The sequence below is a fragment of the Acipenser ruthenus genome, chromosome 15 (assembly GCF_902713425.1).
Source record: "Acipenser ruthenus chromosome 15, fAciRut3.2 maternal haplotype, whole genome shotgun sequence".
Classification (NCBI taxonomy): Eukaryota; Metazoa; Chordata; class Actinopteri; order Acipenseriformes; family Acipenseridae; genus Acipenser; species Acipenser ruthenus.
The window spans coordinates 24,221,953-24,243,861 of NC_081203.1; the positions used below are offsets into that span (position 1 = coordinate 24,221,953).

A 21,909-nucleotide genomic window follows, 5' to 3' on the forward strand; every position below is an offset into this window, starting at 1 on the left:
GCTAGTTTACTGGATTTTGAACTCTGCAACAGTCTTCTGAACATAATAAAATCACATTATGCTGGATGGAAATGTCCTGTCTGGCTCCAGGCTCCACTGTGTGGCTGTGTACACACGAATATATTACAGAAGAAATGGACAAGAAAACATTGGTAATTCTTACCCCATTCGTAATATTGATAAGCAAAGTCGCTGCAAGTTGATAACAGCAGAATTTAACAATTAAAAATGTGCTTGTGTGGACTGTTGATACTAGACTTACTCTATGTGTACTGTAAGTGCCCTGGTATTTACACAGTATTACGCCTAAGCGCATTCTATACAGGGCTAGTACTAATAGCTGAAGCATCATAGAAGTCTGACACACTCTTCTGTTTGTTTTTCACACAGAGGCACTTGCCCCACCGTAACTACAATTTGTATCTAAAAGGTGGCGGCCAAAGTAAAATAAAAGGTTAGCAATAACACCTACAAGGGGAATGTATCTGTGTCCCCCCCGTCCCCCCCCCAGGTTTTCTCATTGAAACAAAGGAAATATATACATGACAGCTGGAATAATAAAAAAAACACAGTATAGCATATTATATCTCTTCATAAGTTACTGCCAAAATTCAATAGTACTCATATGTTTTAGTGATTAGGAGGTATTATATTTTTGGCAGCAGCCATATTCTGTACTGAGTAGTAATAACATTATATCCATCAGGTTTATTTTATAATATGTCCATGGCGGAAAAAAGTGTTAAGCTTAGGTTTGTTTTTTTTTGGTCACTATTTATAGCATGCCCGTGGATGATAAAAATTCTTTCCAATTCTGTCTAATAAACAATTTTATTAAGGAGAGGAATCCCCTTTAACATTGTTTATAGGCCAATTCCTTTACTTTATGAACTACAAATACAAAACATTATGCTGAAATGCGTTACATGCGTATGGTTAAACTCACTGAAATAATGCAGTAAATCTATAACCCTGTGATTGTTTTACTATTTAAATTGCACTGGTGAGTTTGAAAGATTTTTACCATAGCATACAATAAGTGAAACAATTGTGTAATAGATGCGTTTGTAATATATTTTGACACCATTCTGGAATGGTTCAACCCTGCTCCATTCTAGAAAGCACTGGATTCTCAGTTTGTAATTTGGATTACAAATGCCTGCAGCAACAGATCCATTAAAACAAGACAAGCTGCATAGTGGAAAAGGGAAAGTGCCCTCGATGTGTCTGCAGGGCCAGGGGATCAGAAGGAGTGTTCAGAGACGAATATTATCAGCCTGATGACAGAGCTGCCCCTGAAGTTAACGACACTGTTGACAGTGACCATCTCTAGGTCCAGCACGACCTCCTGCGGTCCTTTGATCGGTCTTGTAAGAACCAGGGTGGCGCTGATGGGCCCGGTTTGCTGTTGTTTGAACAGAAAAAAGAAACAAAATGAGTTAACACCACAGGACACCACTGAGGTATAAAGCAGTCCAGACTTTATCCACAGGGGACCATTCTCACAAAGTACTGGAGCAACGCATTCCAGTTGCCAGCAACAGACATCTATGACATAGTCTAGAGCAGCCGAAGTGTTGTTTTGTAAAGTGCCACCTAGAGAACTCAGCAATACAAAAGGAAACTCAATGCATAGTCGATCACCAGATGGCACTAACTTACCGACATACAGTACAGTGTAAAGACACTCTGGCAGATATAGCCTATGTAATATATGTCTATGGGTGGCAACTAAAACTAAAGAAAATCTTTTGAAGGCTCCATGCACAATAAGTAACTATATAGTGTAGCACCATCTGTTGGTGTTACATCAGTATTACAAATAGGTTTGTTTATGTAGATAAATAATGGGACATACATTATAATTTATCTATCAGCCAGAGATTTTTATTATTAAGCAGAAGATGCAGGTATCAGTTAGACACATATTTGATTGCAAATTACTTAATGTATTTATAGTAATTTATTTATATAGGGCAGCAGTGTGGAGTAGTGGTTAGGGCTCTGGACTCTTGACCGGAGGGTCGTGGGTTCAATCCCCGGTGGGGACACTGCTGCTGTACCCTTGAGCAAGGTACTTTACCTAGATTGCTCCAGTAAAAAAAAAAAAACCCAACCGTATAAATGGGTAATTGTATGTAAAAATAATGTGATATCTTGTAACCATTGTAAGTCGCCCTGGATAAGGGTGTCTGCTAAGAAATAAATAATAATAATAATAATAATAATAATAATAATAATAATAATAATAATAATAATAATAAATATATAAATATATATATATATATATATATATATATATATATATATATATACACACACATACATATACACAGACGTGCTCAAATTTGTTGGTACCCTTACAGCTCATTGAAATAATGCTTCATTCCTCCTGAAAAGTGATGAAATTAAAAGCTATTTTATCATGTATACTTGCATGCCTTTGGTATGTCATAGAATAAAGCAAAGAAGCTGTGAAAAGAGATGAATTATTGTTTATTCTACAAAGATATTCTAAAATGGCCTGGACACATTTGTTGGTACCCCTTAGAAAAGATAATAAATAATTGGATTATAGTGATATTTCAAACTAATTAGTTTCTTTAATTAGTATCACACATGTCTCCAATCTTGTAATCAGTCATTCAGCCTATTTAAAGTAGTCACTGTGCTGTTTGGTATCATTGTGTGCACCACACTGAACATGGACCAGAGAAAGCAAAGGAGAGAGTTGTCTGAGGAGATCAGAAAGAAAATAATAGACAAGCATGGTAAAGGTAAAGGCTACAAGACCATCTCCGAGCAGCTTGATGTTCCTGTGGCAACAGTTGCAAATATTATTAAGAAGTTTAAGGTCCATGGAACTGTAGCCAACCTCCCTGGGCGCGGCCACAAGAGGAAAATCGACCCCAGATTGAACAGAAGGATAGTGCGAATGGTAGAAAAAGAACCAAGGATAACTGCCAAAGAGATACAAGCTGAACTCCAAGGTGAAGGTACGTCAGTTTCTGATCGCACCATCCGTCGCTTTTTGAGCGAAAGTGGGCTCCATGGAAGAAGACCCAGGAGGACTCCACTTTTGAAAGAAAAACATAAAAAAGCCAGACTGGAATTTGCTAAAATGCATATTGACAAGCCACAATCCTTCTGGGAGAATGTCCTTTGGACAGATGAGTCAAAACTGGAGCATTTTGGCAAGTCACATCAGCTCTATGTTCACAGACGAAAAAATGAAGCTTTCAAAGAAAAGAACACCATACCTACAGTGAAACATGGAGGAGGCTCGGTTATGTTTTGGGGCTGCTTTGCTGCGCCTGGCACAGGGTGCCTTGAATCTGTGCAGGGCACAATGAAATCTCAATACTATCAAGGCATTCTGGAGCAAAACGTACTGCCCAGTGTCAGAAAGCTCTGTCTCAGTCGCAGGTCATGGGTCCTCCAACAGGACAATGACCCAAAACACACAGCTAAAAGCACCCAAGAATGGATATGAACAAAACACTGGACTATTCTGAAGTGGCCTTCTATGAGTCCTGATCTGAATCCTATTGAACATCTATGGAAAGAGCTGAAACTTGCAGTCTGGAGAAGGCACCCATCAAACCTGAGACAGCTGGAGCAGTTTGCTCAGGAAGAGTGGGCCAAACTACCTGTTAACAGGTGCAGAAGTCTCATTGAGAGCTACAGAAAACGTTTGATTGCAGTGATTGCCTCTAAAGTTTGTGCAACAAAATATTAGGTTAGTGGTCCCATCATTTTTGTCCATGCCATTTTCATTTGTTTTATTATTTACAATATTATGTTGAATAAAAAATCAAAAGCAAAGTCTCATTTCTATTAAATATGGAATAAACAATGGTGGATGCCAATTACTTTTGTCAGTTTCAAGTTATTTCAGAGAAAATTGTGCATTCTTCGTTTTTTGTGGAGGGGTACCAACAAATTTGAGCACGTCTGTATATATATATATATATATATATATATATATATATATATATATAATCAATTATTATAAATATATATACTCACACACACTTAAAAGTAACCTTTATAAACTGTTAGTTTATCATTTTATAACAATACTTTACATTTTTAGACTTCTTAAACAGTAAGTAGCGGGGTTCCTAAAAATAGTGTTACACGTCCCCACGTGTTGCTACAGCTGTTTAAATAACGTACCTGTCATTTCTCTTTCACTGTTTTCAAAATGTCCGCTCTAGTGGACTTGGGTTTTAGATCTGTCCTCTAAATCAAGGTTGCTTAATTAGACCTTTTTAATTGTTTTTAGCCATTAAACAGTTGCAGAGTTCAAGTTAAACAATGTTATAGCTAACTTGAAATCTGCAACTGTTTAAGAGCTGAAAACAAGTAAAAAAAATAAAGGTATAATTAAACAAATTATCAGTTCAATTAAGGGTTTAATTAAGTAATTGAGAACTCAGTTGGAATGAAAACCAGCAGACACAGGGGGTCCCCAGGACCAGGATTGGGAAACCTTGATCTAAATCATGGATAGTTATTCCTGTGTTACCTCTTTGACAATGTGGGCAATAATCCTTACACTATCAGTGTAATAGAATGGCCATTTTGAAAAGAGCTTTGAAAAAGACTTTAAAGTTCTAAGTGTAAAAAGTTGTCAGGATGTTAACAATGAAAAGAAAAATTACAGGTACGTTATTTGAACAGTTGTAGCAACATGTGGGGACGTGTAATGCAATATTTTTTTTTTGAGAACCCTGTTACGTACTCTTTAAGGCAATCTAAACATTTATAAACCATAAAATGTCCCATTCCTAAAAAACAAACACAAAACCTAGAAACTTTATAATACATTGCTGCCATTTTATAATGCTGTTGTCAAGAGCCATAGTCACTACACCAGGCTGTTTGTGTCCCGCCTTATAACAAAAACACAAGTGATAATGTAACAGCATATGGGGCAAATGTAAGCCACAACCATGCCACCTTATAACTGATTCTGCAGTATAATGGGATGCTTTGCAAAGGGGGAGCGCTGTATATATATGTGTGTTTTGTATTATATCTATAAGCAATATGTGCAGGGAAAAGCGAATAATTGCCTCAATTAGCAGGACCAAGCTACCATTAGGTTCTTACCCTCATGTAGAACTCTCTGCCCTCGTTGCCTGATTTGATCTGGAAGATGTAGTAAGCTCCAGGATAGCGAGTGGTCGCCTGCATTTGAAACACATCGGTGGGTACACTGCGCCCCCCACCGGCCATGTCCATGTACTTGTATAGGATTGTGAAAGGCTTTTCCCTGCAGCCAATGTTGTCTGCAGGGCACATGCAGCGGCTGAAATGAAAGGAATATCGTTGTGGTAAAGCTGGCAGCAGTCGTCACCTTGCTCTTCTGTTGTGCATCACAAGAGTTTTTTTTAAAACCTCTTGTGACCCAAAAGAAAAAGTTCATTGAATTTCATCCCCTCTTTGAATTTTTGATAATTGAGACCCAAATAAATCAACTCCTAATTTTTAAGAAACAGTAATATCCAATGAATAACAGTGTACACTATAATGTACACAGGGTCGCAAGAGGTTATCTCTTTTTGGTTAACTAATGTATTGGGGGTCAGCAACCAGAAGCACAGAAAAAAACAGGGTGGCAAATCTGATATCTAGCACTGGCCAGCCCATCGTCTCATCAACTGGAGTTAAATGAACACTCAAGATAAGGTGTCTATGGTTGCTGGGGTGGGTCAAGATTAATCAGTCTTCAATGAAAAAGGATTGTACTTCTTGTCTATTATAAAACTACTAATAAGAGATACAGAAAAGTGATATGGGCAAAAGTAAAATAAATGCATAAAAAGGCTACAACTGTGTAAAATAGAATGATAATGCTACTGTAGATGTAGAGACACTTCTATACAGTAAATATGGTGTTTGGCTTTGCAGGTGACACTGAAGTCTGCAATGCCATAGCCGATGGTAACACTTACTTTTCACCGAGTTCGATGTAAGGCTCTTCACAATTGACAGGGTCTAAGCATTTATATCCTGCCTGGAAATTGAAACATACTTGTGCTGATGTACAGTTGTTGTTACCCGTCTCACATTCATTGATATCTTAAAAATCAAACACAAAACAAGTATGGTCAGGTTATTAATGTATTATTTGAATGTAAATAGATACAAAATTTGAACATGATATATTTTTTAGGCTTACAGTGCTATTTTGTTTACTGAATATGGCCCTATTAGTTAAATTAGTTGACATATGGAATGCTATTCACAAAACTTTACCTCATGAACTATTTAAATCCATTTCTGTTATAACATTTGTGCACAAACGGCCCCATTTTAATAATGTTAACAGTGCTGTTGTTAAGATCAATTGAATTGCACCTCATGACTTAAAGCTTTATGAAAAGGCTCTGGCATTTCTAAAAAAAAAAAAAAAAAAAAACACACACAAAAAAAAAACAGTAACATTTCATTTGAATTGGAAACTACTGTAAAGAAAAACTTTGTATAAGTCTATTTTCTAGGTATTTTTAGGGGGTCCTAAAAAGGGGGAGCGACTTATACACCAGTGTCACCTATAGGCTTTTTCCTGATGTCTCAAAAAAAGGGGGGTGGGGGCAACTTATACACCGGTGTGACTTATACACTGTTTTTTATGGTAGGTAGCATTCATAACACCTTCATAAAGACTTAATAGTGTACAACTATGTGTACATTCACATTTGACATAACATGCATATAAGTATTCATAATTTTTTTTTACTTTATATTATTCTGTGATTTAGAATATGTGACAAGGCTCCAACTGTCTGTATCCATCCAATATACGGACAGCTGGAACCTTGCTCGACCAATCACATTACTTGTTTCATGTTCCATTACGATCCCTGGATTATAAGCATGTTGGTTTCGAAGTGATTACGAAGTATTATGTGCATGCAGTTATACTGATCTACATAGTTATACAGTGAAGCCTTTATAAAGGTGTTAGGAATGCTGCATACAGTAGCATCCAATTCAAATACAGTTTAAAGCCATGACATGCTATATTACTCATGCATTTACAATGACAGTACTACCAGTGCAGTTAAAAAGATAATTGAAGTATATATCTGAGGGTCTATCATATTGTCTTCTTAATATTACAGGCAGGTCATGGGAAGCATCGTTTAAACAAACTTACCAGTACATAAATAAAACAAACATACATCAACAGACATATATTTATAATATAGATTTCCCCTACCTTGACACTCCCTGCCATCCTCAAAGATTGAATACCCCTGAGGGCAGATACAGTAATATGAGCCTGGCTGGTTCACACACTTATGCTGACAAAGGAAATCTGAGAAACCACACTCATCCATATCTGGAGGCAAGGCACAGGAGAAAGGAATTTAGGGACTGAGATGTGTACAAAGTGTTGTGTTTAAAAGTAGCTCTTCCTTACAATTTGTGTTATTAACTGTACATATAATAAAGGTACAAGCACAGCAGTTTCACCCATTCCAGGTTTTAATACTTGATTAGCCACTATAGGTAACAGGCTCAGGTTATCTAATTAAACAAGCAATGGATCAAATTGTTGTGCAAAAGGGAGTCTTATTTCCATCCCTGTATATATTTTAACATATAGGTCAAATCAGAATAATTAAACAGCATAGCTAATCTTAATCTGATACAAACTAACTGATACAAATAAATCTGAGATAGCTGTGTCGCATCAAGATGTAATCTTGTGCAGTTTAGGCAAGCAGAACCAATCATCGCAGAATGACTGCAAACACCATACAAAGTTAGGAGGACTCTTTAAGCATTTCTGTGAGGTGGGAATGAATACTCCATACTCACCCTCACAGGTAATGCCATCAGCTCCCAGTTCAAAGCCAGTATCACAGCGGCACAAGAAGGAGCCGTAGGTGTTGAAACAGTTGTGGCCGCAGGGGTTTTCTCCATCACATTCATCCACATCTGTGTGGAAAGACTGTTTTATCAATACTGATAATAAGGCGATATACACAATTAGTGTTTGGATGATTCTACTTCACCACATTGTTAAACTCACATATTTGCACGCATAGAAAACTATTGTGAAATAATTTCTGTAAGTTTTCGTCAACCAAATGATTTGGACAAAAGACGTTCCACATAACAAAAGCACATTAAGCTGCTATTAAGGTTTAAGTTAGGTTATTGTTTTACATTTCTGAGTTTTAGTAACACAGTTTCAATGTGTAGGTAAAATGTCTGAAAGTTAATGCCCTTCAAAGTTACCTTGGCACGATCTGCTGTCAGAATTGAGGATGAAGCCTGGATTGCAGGTACAAGAGTAGGATCCTGGAACATTGGCACACAGCTGCTGGCAGTATCCATACCTGCACTCATCTATATCTGAAAAAGAACAAGAGCAAGACAGGCAGTCAAAATCTGTATTTGAAAACTGAATGTAAAGTAAGAGAGCAACTGGTTAAAATATATGCAATGGTGTGTAATACAGTATATTAAACATGCTAAATTTACTTGAGAACATTTACTCAACAACTGGGTTAATCGTTGACCTGGTAGATTCCTAGAATGTCTTCAGGACACTTTTTCATAAATGCAGGACGGGTACAGGTGTCTGGAGAGTGTTCTACCGTAGGAATTGATCAGCTTGACACCCCAAGTTTGTGAGAACTAAAGCATAAATAGGTTACAAAACTGCTTTTGAAGAAATGTTGGGTGCAATAAGTGGCAGTCTGTCCATTGCTGGCATAATATTAGTCTTGTCCATTGCTAGCATATATAATTCGGGTGGAACTGTTTTCAATTATCTCAGTTACATCTTCCAACAATCTTTTTTTTCCTGCCCTCTGAAGCGTCTGTCTTTTTTTATTATGAGCTAACTGAAGCCAGTATTCTGTTGGGCTTTAAAGGCCCTTGTGAAAGGCTATTCAACATTTCACAAGGGTAGTTGTTCAAGAGGGTGGTGAAATATCAGTCTGTAGCACTGTGCAAACATACGTGTTCAGAAGGATACAGCGAGCGCGTCATAAGCACTCCCTGCTTACACAAACTGAAGTAAGACAAAACACTTTCTTCTCATACCCAATCTTATTATGCCTAGAAAATTGGGATGGGTTCAGTTACTTTAAACCAGGGGTGTCCAATCCTGAACCTGGAGGGGTGCTCTGAACTGGCATACGATTTCATTGTGTATGTGTTTGTTATACCGTGAAGTGTTTTAATCATTGTTTATTGCTGTTTCTGCCCTCATGGATATTTGGCAGGTTTCATTAACAACATATTTTAAATGTCAGGGTAGCCAGTATAAAAGTGACCCCTAGGGATGCACTAGATGTGTGCACCAGTAATTTCTTCCCTTCTGAAACTAAGTTTACTTTGCAATAGAAAATATCTTAAAAAAAAACAAAAAAAAACGTTTCAAGGTGGAGACAATTGCTGGTGCACACCCCCAAACCCTAGGGGTCCATTTTATGCTGGCCTCATTACAGAGATTGCTCAGAGACAAAGGATACATATGCTATGACTTTATTAAACATACCAAACATCTAGCTGCTAAAGAAATACTTTGGACAGCAGTAGTATATATATATATATTTTTTTTTATATGGGTATTCACAAAAGCATTTTCACAAAACTGTTTGGATTAATTTAATAAAGTTTGATATTCATTACATTGTTTTAGACTTGTTGTTTTCTTTAAAAGCATGAATGAATTATTCTATAAAAAAATCATTATAATAAATTAAGAGTTAAAACACTGTGTATAGTTATACAAACAGCATATGTGATGTTTCAGGTCTGCCTGGCTTTTGGATTCAAATACAGTATCTTTTAAACCAGAAACAGTGTCATATTCTGGCAATACTACAGTATAATACTTGAGCCTCTGTGTGTTTATTGAGAATATCTGGGCTCTGGTTTAAATCAGTGATGGAGGCTTAGCCATTGTGAAGAAAAGCATTGTGCTTCAGGGCTACCCTCTTCATTTCTTCCCACTCAGTGAAGCTCTTACCCAGGCATTGTCCTTCAACAAGCCAGTAGCCATCTGTGCAGGAGCAGGTGTATCCTCCGTCCGTGTTGATGCAGATCTGGGTGGGGTTGCACTGGTGGGCATCGGTGGCACATTCATCGATATCTGCAGCAGTGTGAGGATACACATGTTAAACACACAACAAAGACAAGATCCGCTCGGTGTTATTCATGACTTAATGGAATCAAAATAAATGTATTATCAAAGCCTTCCCTTGAAAAGAATCTCATTCTGTGAATCAATAGTATTATAGTGAATGATAATGGATCAAAATTGACAGACCCTTGATATGGACAATGAATCCAGCAACATTCTAATTTAAAAAAAAAAAAAATCTTCTAAAAATGTCTAGATTTTTTCTTTGCAGTTTATTTAATAAATAAAATGAGCCCCCATGGGTTATATTTTCAAAGCCTTCACTTTGTTCTTTACTAAATCCTATATTCTTTGAAAGGAGAAAACATGTCTTAATTTTAGAAAACTAGACGCAAACATGGACAAGTAATATATCAAGCGGTTTCTAATTTTGAAATATTTAAAAAAAAATAAAGGATCATTGGAGTACATGATTTTAAATATGTCTCTCCATTTCTCTTGTTTTGTAGTATAAGGTACAAATTCCCTCTGTGGACAACCCAATGGTATGACCCAAGGGCTCTGCAACATCGCTGAAATTCACTCCATAACCTGTGATGAACATTTACAGTATACAGTGAAAGCCCATTTTATATACTGAATGTGCAGTCTGAAGGTTTCCTTTTTTGGACATTACCAAATGCATTCCATTAGGCATGTGAATTTTTATAAGATGAACTCACTTCTTTCATACTACTGAAAATAATAACATAATTGCTTTAGATAAACATGGAGCTTAATGAGTGATGATGCTTGATAAAGGCACGGGCCCAAGCCAAAGTCTTAATGGTTAGCTAGACTGCTTTACAACAGTTTCCAAGAGTAGGGACAGCCAACCTTGGAGCCAGTCCAACTCCAACACACTGCGCACCTGTTTGCAGTTAAGGCTTTCGACATCACCAAATCTGGCTTGTGACTTTTCCCACATCTGCTCCATGTGTACTACAAACTGGAGGGGGAGTTCTGACTGCTTCCTTATATAGGTGCTTTACTAGCTTATCGTGGCGAAGTATTCCATGCTGTAATTACAGCTGATGGTGTTGATTGTGTGAAAACATTTGTATTTCTTTAATGGCACCAGATTAAACAGGAATGTTTTGGGCCACCCCAAGTTTGTATTTTATTATATGCCTCGATTCCCAGGATAACAATATGACATACTGTTAGTAGCTTTACTAAGCTGTAAACCGCAAACTGAGCACTATTTAAGCATTAATAATCGAAGCAGGGCGCATTACAAGCTGGATAATTGACAATGACGATAGTTAAGAGTTTAAAGACATTTACTAGTGATATTTATGTTGAATAACATAGAAACATTTATCAGGTTTTCATGGAAGCTTCATCAACCACCTTATAAATGTTTATACTACAGTAGGTGTGTGGGTGTTCCAAATCATATTTCTTTTTCATATTTTATGGCCAGCTTGCTGCTGTGATGTCCCAATATAATACAATATGACCCTAAAATAATAATCATAATAATTCAATCAATTATCATGAGTAAACCATAAATTATGTGGGTTAATAGGAAAACACAATTCTTCAAGGGTAACTCAAAAATGACTTTGCCCCTCAGGGTTTTATGCTGTCATCTATCCTTTTTTCCTAGTAAAATCACTGTCATATCAATAAACTCAGGAACTGATGGCATCAGTATTTGATATTTGTCCCTGTCTGTATATTTTGTTTACTTTTCCCCTTGCCTTTAAGCAGAAAACAGTAATGCTGAAATGTATTTACAGTCAGCAACAATGTGTCACTCATTTGATTCAAGCACATCATCCCGCTCATCAGCTATATAAGGTATATTACAATGTATGAAACTTGCAGCCAAGTCATGCAAACAAGACAGTAAAATCCCTAAGTAAAACCAATAAGAGTTACAAACTTTTTTTAATACTATTATAGGTCCATGAAAATTCATCTTTAAGCATTTGTTATATGGGTATAGTGAACTGTTCACAAAGCCATACAGGTGCACAAATGTCTTTAATATTTAGTCAGCTGCCATGGGGGCTGGGTAAGCTTGACAGCTTTTATTCCTGGCTTCGGATCCGTCCAAATTCCCCCAAGATGATCCAATTCCTCCTCCCAGAGAAGGGTGTGGACTCTTTTGAAAATAATCACCCCAGTAAAAAGAGCAACCCTGCAAAAACTAGCCCCAGCAACTAGTTTCCTTTTAAATTCAGTGTTAAGCGTTTTCAAAGTTGGGTGGCAGTTTAGGGGAAACAGCTCTCACCAAAATGTATTATGCAAGGGAAGCCACAGCTGCTGGTAGTTCCTGAGAGACTAGAAAGAAGATTGAGCCAGGCATAAATTCAGGTATTAAACTGCTCAGTACATCAATTACAGCAGCCAACTTTAAAAACTACTGTGTCTGAACCTACCCTGTGGCCTGCATGATTCTCCTTCACTTAATTGCCCCAATCTGAACAGTTTATTCTATTAGGTTTTAGCTCTATGTCTTCGTTTTTCTAGAGGTTAAAATGGGCATTTATTGGTGCATGTTGTGCCAAGGATAAATACATTAACTGCATTTATCCTTAAATGTAATCAGTTTACTAAATCAGTTGCTTGTTTGTGCTTTGGAAAATGTTAGGCAATGCACTGCATGTAGCAGTTTTAAACACATGCTATAGTGTTTATATAGACTTTAGTGATAAATATTGAGGGCCTTTGTCTTTGCCTTTGCCTTTTATATTGGTGCAGATTGAGTTATATTTGTAGTTGTGGATAATTGTATTTTTGACAGATTGGTCAATTTGAATTTCTAAATGCAATAGCATTTATAACTGGCATTATTCATTGAAGGATGTTATACAGTATATGTGCATATGTGTTTTATCTCCTCTGCCTAATATATAATTAATTGAAGCTAAAAGCAAAAGGAGGAAACTATTTGCATGTTATTTCTGTGTTTGTTCTTGTATATATTAAATGTTATATCTATTTGTTCTATTTGTAAAGCTCTTGTTAACACTACCTTTGCTAATATCAGTAATCTTTATCTAATATATATAAACCGTAGGTTCTTCAAGCTCTTTAGATACAACTGATAATGGTTCCTATTCCCAAGTTGTTTAGTATTTAGTTCTGGAATTATTTACTGTTATATACTGTTTTGATCTTTTTTTTCATTAAACTTTTCCAGTCAAGTAGAAAAACGTAACACGTATGAGTTTCTTATAGTTTGGTTCTACTATATATTTAAGAATACTTTGTTTTCATTTGTATTGTACTTGATGCTGCCTGTTTGCCATTGAATATATATTGGTAGTAATGGATAGTTCTTTTTTCCAGACCTGTCATGTCATAATACCCATGAGAAAGAAAAAAAAAAACTGCCACCTATATCTACCACCTGGACCCAACATGTCACACAAAAAGCCAGACATGGCTGATTAAAACAGAACCAATACGGTGTGTGCTTTGGCTGATGTGACTGTTTTGAAATTAAATTGGACCATGGAGAAGTGAAGGAGAGTGAGACCAAAGAAACACAACCGAGAAGCCAAGAAAAGCCAGAACTCAAGTGGCATTCAGAAAACTGCTGTATTTAACAGACTTTCTAGTAGGGCTGGAACAGCTATTGGAACAAAGGCATAGTGAGACTGCATAGTAAACATGGATCTTTCCTCAGTCAACTCCACGCCTCGCTTCCAGGGGAACTGAACTGTGACATTGTTCTTATGTCATCTTACAGTTTACTTGTAGTTTCCATACACTTTACACAAATATGACATTACAGTATAACTGTGTTGTTGTTTAAGCTTCAACTTCTAGACTTCATTAAGTCTTTGGGCTTCTCCCACTCAGAGACTCATGATTGTGCTGAATAGCAGTTTTCTGCATTGGGGGTTTTGTTGAGCGCATCAAATGCATTTCACTTCTTGTTTTTTTTTTTTTTTTTTTTTAATTTAGTAGTTGCCATTTTTTTTTATTATTTTCTCCCAATTTAGAATATCCAATTATTATTTAAGCTTAGCTCACCGCTACCAACCCAGCGCTGACTTGGGAGCAGCGAAGACGAACACGCGCTGTCCTCCGAAGCGTGTGCCGTCAGCCGACTGCTTCTTTTCACACTGCAGACTCACCATGCAGCCACCTCAGAACTACAGCGTTGGAGGACAACTCAGCTCTGGGCAGCTTATAGGCAAGCCTGCAGGCGCCTGGCCAGAATACAGGGGTTGCTAGTGTGCAGTGAGCCGAGGAAACCCTGGCCGACCTAAACCCTCCTCCCCCTGTGATGTTCGGCCAATTGTGTGCCGCCCCCTGGGAACTCCCATCCACGGTCGGCAATGAAATAGCCTGGACTCAAACCGACGACGTCCAGGCTATAGGACGCATCCTGCGCTCCATGTGGAGTGCCTTTACCGGATGTGCCACTCGGGGGCCCCTAAACACATTTCGCTTGAGACCAGAAAAAAGAAAAGGTAAATTAATGAGCCCACTGCGCATCACCTAGCCTCTTCAATTAAGACTATCACCACACATGTTTACAAAGCTCACATCGGTCTCAGTTTGTCACCACTTATATTTGATTATGCCACATACTGGTCATAATGCTACAAACAACACAGCCAATTATAAGTTTCAGAGTGGCAATACAAATGCTTCCCAGGTGCTTGAGAATCACAGTGCAGTTTACCAGATAATACTTGGAACTTACCAACACACTGATTGTCTTCACTCATGACGTACCCAAACCGACAGAGGATCGATCTTCCTGGTGTGGGGAAGTTAGGTGCTGGAACAGGGACAGGGGCAGGGGCAGGAGGGAAGGGATTTGAGAAGGACACTGAGGAATCTGGATAGGTCAAGCCAGGAAAGGATGGGGAGTTCGGCCTTGCATAGGTCGTACCCCCCCCGAATGTCCGTGGAACACACAGGTACCCTCCGTTCTGATTGATACACCTCATATCCCCTCTGCAGGTGTTTGGGAACAACCGACACTCGTCAATATCTAAAAAGAGAGGCAGTTAGCATTCCAGAAGTAATATTTCTTATTTCGTGCAGTACTGAATACCACCGAGAGATAAAAAACACAGAGCTCAATTTCCTGTTTTTTGGTTTTTCCCAGCAGAACCATACTTAACCCTGGAGGAGAGTCCCAACCTTGAAAGTCTCCCTCTGGACTTATCGGGCTAGCAGATCAGAAGAGGTCCCTGGGCGCACAAAGGCCAATGCAGAGCTCCCGTTGGGCCCTCAGACAAAATTGGGAAGTCGGCAGGAACAGGATTCAAGCCAGACTTGCATGACTCACCTTGTACTCGGCAGTGTTTTCACAAGGTGAACCACTGGAGACACCTATCTTTATTTTATTGGTTTAGCGCTTAAAGGTGCTTGCCTGAAAGGCACTCTATGAAATGCAATTCTAAACAGTTCTATATTTACATTTAAAAGGAAAATGGATTATGAATGAAAAAGAGAAATAATCACATGGGGCCATAAAAAATTGGTCTACAGGCGGCAAAAATATTGCTTGAGTAACAAACGGCCACACCCCTACAGTCATTTCCCAGAGTAATGAATTCTTTCAAAAATATCAAAACAATTTTTTTTTTTAATAAAACCACATGGATAAACAGACTGCAGGAGGTTGCAATGGTAAGAAAAGTATATTGTACAAATAACTGTGTAATGTTTTAATATTAGCTACATAAGCTGCACTATTCAATTCCTCTACATATCCCTTCCAGGCAGCACATGCAAACCTTCTCCACCGCATACTGTGTTCCAACTATCTATGTGAAAAGGAACAATGTTTCCAAATTGTGTCTTCTGAAACACTCTTATTATAGCTACAATTTATATTATCTACCTTGATTTTTGAAAACACATTTGTGCATTTCTCATTTATCACCGACTTGAAGGGAGACATTTTCCCCACCCCTTCACCAGCTTGTTCCCTATCATTAACCAACCAGTTTCTTCTCTTATTGACTGACATTCCAGCAGCGAGTAATAAGTGCTGCCCACGAACACAAAGCTGAGGCAAAATGACCTAGTAAGTGTGGGTGTAACAGATGAGAGTAATGCAAGGATGCCGAGAGCTTTCTTAAACCTGATGCAGCACCAATCATGTTTTCAAAATGAAATACAACAAATGTTTCAAATCGGTCCATGTGTGACCTATGAAGCAAATGGAATGCAAAACAGGTGTGAATTTTGGAAATGTCTCATTTGCTACAATCACTTTAAACATGTATGCATTTTATATTTCCTCTACAATGACAGTTTTCAGTAAATAGTGAAGACAGGTGCAGACAAATATCCTTACCTATGCACTGTCCTGTCTGTCGCTCAGCATGGAACCCTTGAGAACACGGCTGTAAATCCACAAATGAAACATGTAAGAGATTTCAGGAGTTCTGTTAGCTGAATTTTAGTTGCTGATCTGAAGGGTTTAACTCATTATTGCTTTATGTATATATATATATTTTTTTAAATGATAAACACTTATGTTCAACATGTCAAATAAAGATTATTTAAACCTAACATCACTCTTAATTAGTCCTGCCACCTCATTTACAAATATCTGTAAACTTTGACACAAACCAAACCAACTCACACAGTGAAAAGGTAAATGGAATTGTGCAATTAAACTTTACATTGATGAAACAGTGCAGCAAGCAATACAGAATGTACTAAACTGTTCACAACAAAAGGTCACATATAACCCTTTTGTGAATATGTATAAGCTTGAAATTCCTACTCTCAAAAAAATAGTTCAAATGAATTGATTACCTGTTCTTTGATTTCAAATGTATCCCAGATCTGTACCTGATGTTAGATAATAGCTACCTGTATTTATAATACAGCTTAATGTTCCTTTATAACATTCTTAATGCCCCTCAAAATCATTACTGTTTCAAACTCAAAACTCAATATCACATGCCTCTTTTAAATATACAAGTGTCATTTATTTTCCGCCATCTCAACCTGTGTTGTCAGACAATGAAACAAAAATAACATTTTAAAAAATCGTTCTCCAGTATACACTACCTCAAATAGAAACAGCTGGTATGGCCCAAGCAGTGAGTTGTACATAGGCTGTGCTTTAACTGCACTATAATAGTAGTTATTACAGATTTCAAATGGCAGTTACTTTGTACCAGTTCACCACTGCAGTTTTACATGTATCAGTTGAACAACTCCAAACAACAGACACAGTAAAACGTTTTCAGTCACTGAAAACAAATTTGTCAGCGTTTACCTGAGTGCTTCCTAAGTGGAAGTGCAGCAGAATTAACAGCAGTGCTGAAAGCATTCTACAAAGAGAAGAAAAGAAAAATAATTCAATGATTTCTTGTCCCTCTGCTACACTTTCTAGTGCTTTAAGTGCCATCCCTATGGTTTGGGTCAAATTGATTGACGAGTCATATCCATTATTGCCATATTTGTATCTTGTATGCTTTTGTTGTTACAGTAACTTAGGCATATGGGTGCACATGCTCCCCAACGTTGATTGGGGCAGCAAAATCGTCAATGACTGTTTCGCCTCACTCCAGCGGCCCCTTCTGGCAGGACTGCCAGTTGTTGCTGGTTAGCTCCTGGGCGTGAAGTGGCTTGGCATTCAGATTGAAGGACGCCAACTGACCTTCATTTCTGCTGAGCTATTGTGGGGAGTCGCTTCAGTGAGGGAATGTAATTGGACATTGTTAATGAGGGAGAAAAACAGGCATAACATAACTGAACACTGAAATGGATATTTAAAAAAAGAGGGTGTCCCCTCCAGGATAGGCTTGAGGTGTATGGTCACAGAGGGGATTGTGCTAAAGCTCACACCGCCATTGTTTGTGCTATCCCCTCTCTGTGAATAAAAAAACAATAAACACCAAAAAAACAAGGAACCTGTGAATTATGTATTTAAGAAGCAAGTTTCATTGGAGCAGGAAACGTGTACATGCAGATAACTTTTACCAGCTGGTCAATAAAAAAACTTCCAAACTGGGACCAACTTCAGGCACATATTTCCTTTGAATACATAGTACTAATATTCTGTAATTTAGTCCAGTAATCTAAATAACATGTTTTGGCCTATAGTGTCACAGTGAAGATTAGGCAGCAAACACATGTGGAACCTTAACATCATTTAGAATCCTTATGCAGAACATTGGAATATATTTGGTAGCAAAGAAGTTTGTGTTGCAGAATAGAAGCAGAACTGGGGGTATTGAGTAACAAAAAACAGATAGCAATCACCCATATCCTTCCTATAACCGTTTTCAAATCTGGTTTTAAGAAATGGGTTTATTTACTTTAGGAAGCAAATACAAAAATATTATGACACTTGTTATGACACTCAATAGTTATGAGGATGGCAATAAGAACAATTACAGCCACCATCTAATAATAATAGTTCCTCATGGCTGACTGTGGAGAAGTATATGAACACTGTGCTGTGCACGCAGTCCTTTAAGAAAAGCATTGTGCACTGAAACCTATGCAACATTAGCATGCTACCCCACCTCACTGCCTTACAATCAGCCTTGAGGAATCCTTTCAGAAGCAAGTTATTTATGGAATAGTTAGTAAGCAAGGGACACAATGATCTAAAGCAAAAAATCTATTTAATATGTGTCAAAAATACAAGCACATCACACAACACGCATTGTTTTATATTTAAAGGGATAATCACCAATGCTTGCTTTCAAAGCAGTTTTCTTACAGTATCTCTCAACAAGCTCAAAAGTCCCTTTGCCATTATGTAGTTTTTCCACACTTCATTTTCACTGATGAGCGAGCCATATATCCTGCCAGCACTCAATAAATGAACTTCCTGGGCAGCATTTATTAGGGAAACAGAGTTACATGACCTGCTACACAGACATAACCTTTAGACAAAAATTGAGTTAATTGCATTTTAATCTAAAACATCATTTAGTCTAATATCATTAATTATTAGTAAGCAAAACTATTGCTGTGTAATTCCACGAAGTACGACACAAATTACAAACTATAAATGTGCCAGCACATACTATGCAGTGAAAGAGGCACAACTGCTTTAGTTTGTATAAATACTAAAAGTCTGCATCAATGTCTTCCAAAGTTTGTCATTGAATGTATTAGATTTCTTTTAGTATTTCTAAATTCAGCACTATTGAGTGTTTAATACTATGGCTGTTAGTTTCTATCAGACAACAGGACTTGTTTTTCATAAAGGACGACATAATACTGTAACAAAACAGCAGTTACATAATGACAAATTTTAAATCCCACATGTTTGGAGAACTATTGAAAAATGCATTCAATTAATATTTGTTCATTTACCTTATTGTCTTGACGTTTGTAAGTGTCTTCCAGAGTCTTCACAGCAAGTCCCAAAGTATTTCTTGGCCCCCTAATATTTTTCCTCTTGAAACAAACACACACTTTCAGCCAGTCTGCAATTCCTTAGGTGGTGGTGTGTCTACTCTGTACTACAGTACTAATAACCCAGGACCAGGCACTCACTAACTGCACCACTCTGAACTTCCCTCAGACGCTGGGCTGCAAAGCAAAATGAGCACCTGGTTTTATTTAGCTCCTGCCTGTCATCCGAGCGATAGACCGATTGGACAAGGAATGCTTAAAATGAACACTTCCATTTTCCAAAAGGCTGTTTAATAATGCAAATGGGGGCCCTATAGCATTTGGCAACAGCTGGTTTGAATCACATCAACAATCCCACAACAATTCCCTGGGAAAGCTGCCCTTGCATTTTTTAAGAATGCTTGGAGGACAAGTTGAAGGACTAGAAAGTGACACACACACCAAAACACAGTATTTAATGGAAAATTCTATGGGAAGGACACTGCTAAACCATGGAATGAACATGGAAATAGCACCCAATATTGGCTGTTAGCAGCCTATTCTGTCTCACAACAGCAGTTCTACCCCAGAATGTTATCCATTTTCTACCGAGACACAGTAAATGTTTTGGGATAAAATGAACACCACATACCAGGAACACTTTTCATTAAGTGTCTCCAACTACATTGTAATTATACAGATATTACACATATAGTTATATAGTTACAATGCAACAACCTACCTATAATTACAAAGTGAAAAACATTGAAAACATTTGTAATTGCACTGTATTTATAATTACCCTGTATTAAGACAAGACATTAAGAAAACAAGGGGTCTGGGTGAGGTTAATGGGCAAAAAATCTCCCGCCCTGTCATTTCTAGAATATGGATAACATTTTGGGGTACCACTGCACCTTATGAAAACAAGCTTTACTGAATCTCTGACACAAAAGTGAACAAGTTTCCAAAGTTCCCATTCAGTTATGTCATAAATCAAGGTTTCATTAATAAATTACATGTCATAATTACCTCCAATTGGAACAGCACTGTAGAAAAATAAATACCAAAAAAATGTAGATGGATGTGAACACACATACATGAACGGCAAGCTTTATGCAGCTAATCAGACTGAACTGGAAAGTCGCTGCGTTTGACATACAGCAGAACTTGTACCATTGCCAACATTCTTTTTATTAACAAACAGAGCAAAACTGCAGCCGATTCTCGAATAAAAAAATCCAGCATTGTGGATCTGATCTCTTCTACAAAACCATTTCAACGCTTCTCAAAACACTTTTAAAAGACATCTTACTTTTAAAATGTTTAAGTTGATATATATTGCCCATTGCCCAGGGAAATTCAGTATTTAAATATTTCATGCATGATGAATTGGGGAAAGCTACCGATCTTGGGTGCCACACAATGCGCTCAAACCCCTTTCCCCCTTTTTTTTTTTTTGGTTTTTGCCATATTTGTTCTTTATTTATTTTTTGGTTTTGTGGCTTTCTTTAATTTGAGATACATGGCTACTGTAGTGATCCAGCAATGGGGTTAGTAAACAAAGTACCCCCGGGGGTCATAATTTTGGATCCAAATCTAGCCCTCGACCTTCCCCTGGATGAAAGAGGAGGCCATGCAAAGTTTGGTTGCACTGGCTCCTGCGGGGTCCAAATGCATAAAGGAAAAGACAGATAAACAAACTTTCTTCTTTATATATTGACATATTATACATTATACATACAATTAAACCCAATTAATATCACCCTCCTCTTATGATCACCTTAAAACATCACAGCTAAAATATAATGGCCGTCAATGGAGACACTCCTGATAATATTATCATTAATATCAACAAGATTAATCAGTCAGGCAAGTGATTTCCACTTACATAAGATCACATACAAGTATACATGCAAGTAAGTTATCCTACAGTATTGAAATGTTATATAAAACAGCACATAGCATACATAACTATGTCTAATTATTACAATGCATAATATGTACATTATAGTAGACTGATTGCAAATCAGTGCATCACCTTGTACAATATTTTGATTTCCACAGAGAGAACAGGTATATTTGTTGTATAAACACTTTTTAATGCTTACTTTACTTTGCTAGGTTTTGGTGAACTCCTGATCAAGTCAACTCTGGTTATTGTCTTCATTCTGTGCACAGTACCTTTGAAATTATATTAAAAGGGTTGTACTGTGAATCTTTCTTGTTCTGCACCTGCAATTAGATTGAGGATGACCCTTTTTTTGTATCACCAGTACTGATTGTACTCATATCTAAAATAAAAAGAAATCAACCTGGAGAATTTTAAATACAACGTATGGTGAAACTATTAGTAGCTCAATCAAGCTTTTTTTTTAAATATATGATTTAACTTTCCTTATGTTGCCTTCACTCTCCAGCCTTTGCCAGGAAGAAAATCACTTCTACTTAAG

General features: G+C 37.4%; 1 protein-coding gene across 1 annotated transcript; it reads right to left on the reverse strand.

Annotated features, from left to right (window-relative positions):
- Nucleotides 1-812: 812 nt before the first annotated feature.
- On the reverse strand, nucleotides 813-20,599 carry LOC117421944 (fibulin-5-like). Its single transcript, XM_034036469.3, has 12 exons — nucleotides 20,489-20,599; nucleotides 19,436-19,519; nucleotides 17,379-17,433; nucleotides 16,443-16,491; nucleotides 14,832-15,125; nucleotides 10,007-10,129; nucleotides 8,263-8,379; nucleotides 7,840-7,959; nucleotides 7,235-7,357; nucleotides 5,964-6,090; nucleotides 5,119-5,317; nucleotides 813-1,405 (listed from the first exon to the last, which is right to left on the reverse strand). The coding sequence occupies exons 3-12, from the start codon at nucleotides 17,430-17,432 to the stop codon at nucleotides 1,244-1,246; spliced, it is 1,368 nt and encodes a 455-aa protein (XP_033892360.3). The 5' UTR covers nucleotide 17,433; nucleotides 19,436-19,519; nucleotides 20,489-20,599; the 3' UTR covers nucleotides 813-1,243.
- Nucleotides 20,600-21,909: the final 1,310 nt, after the last annotated feature.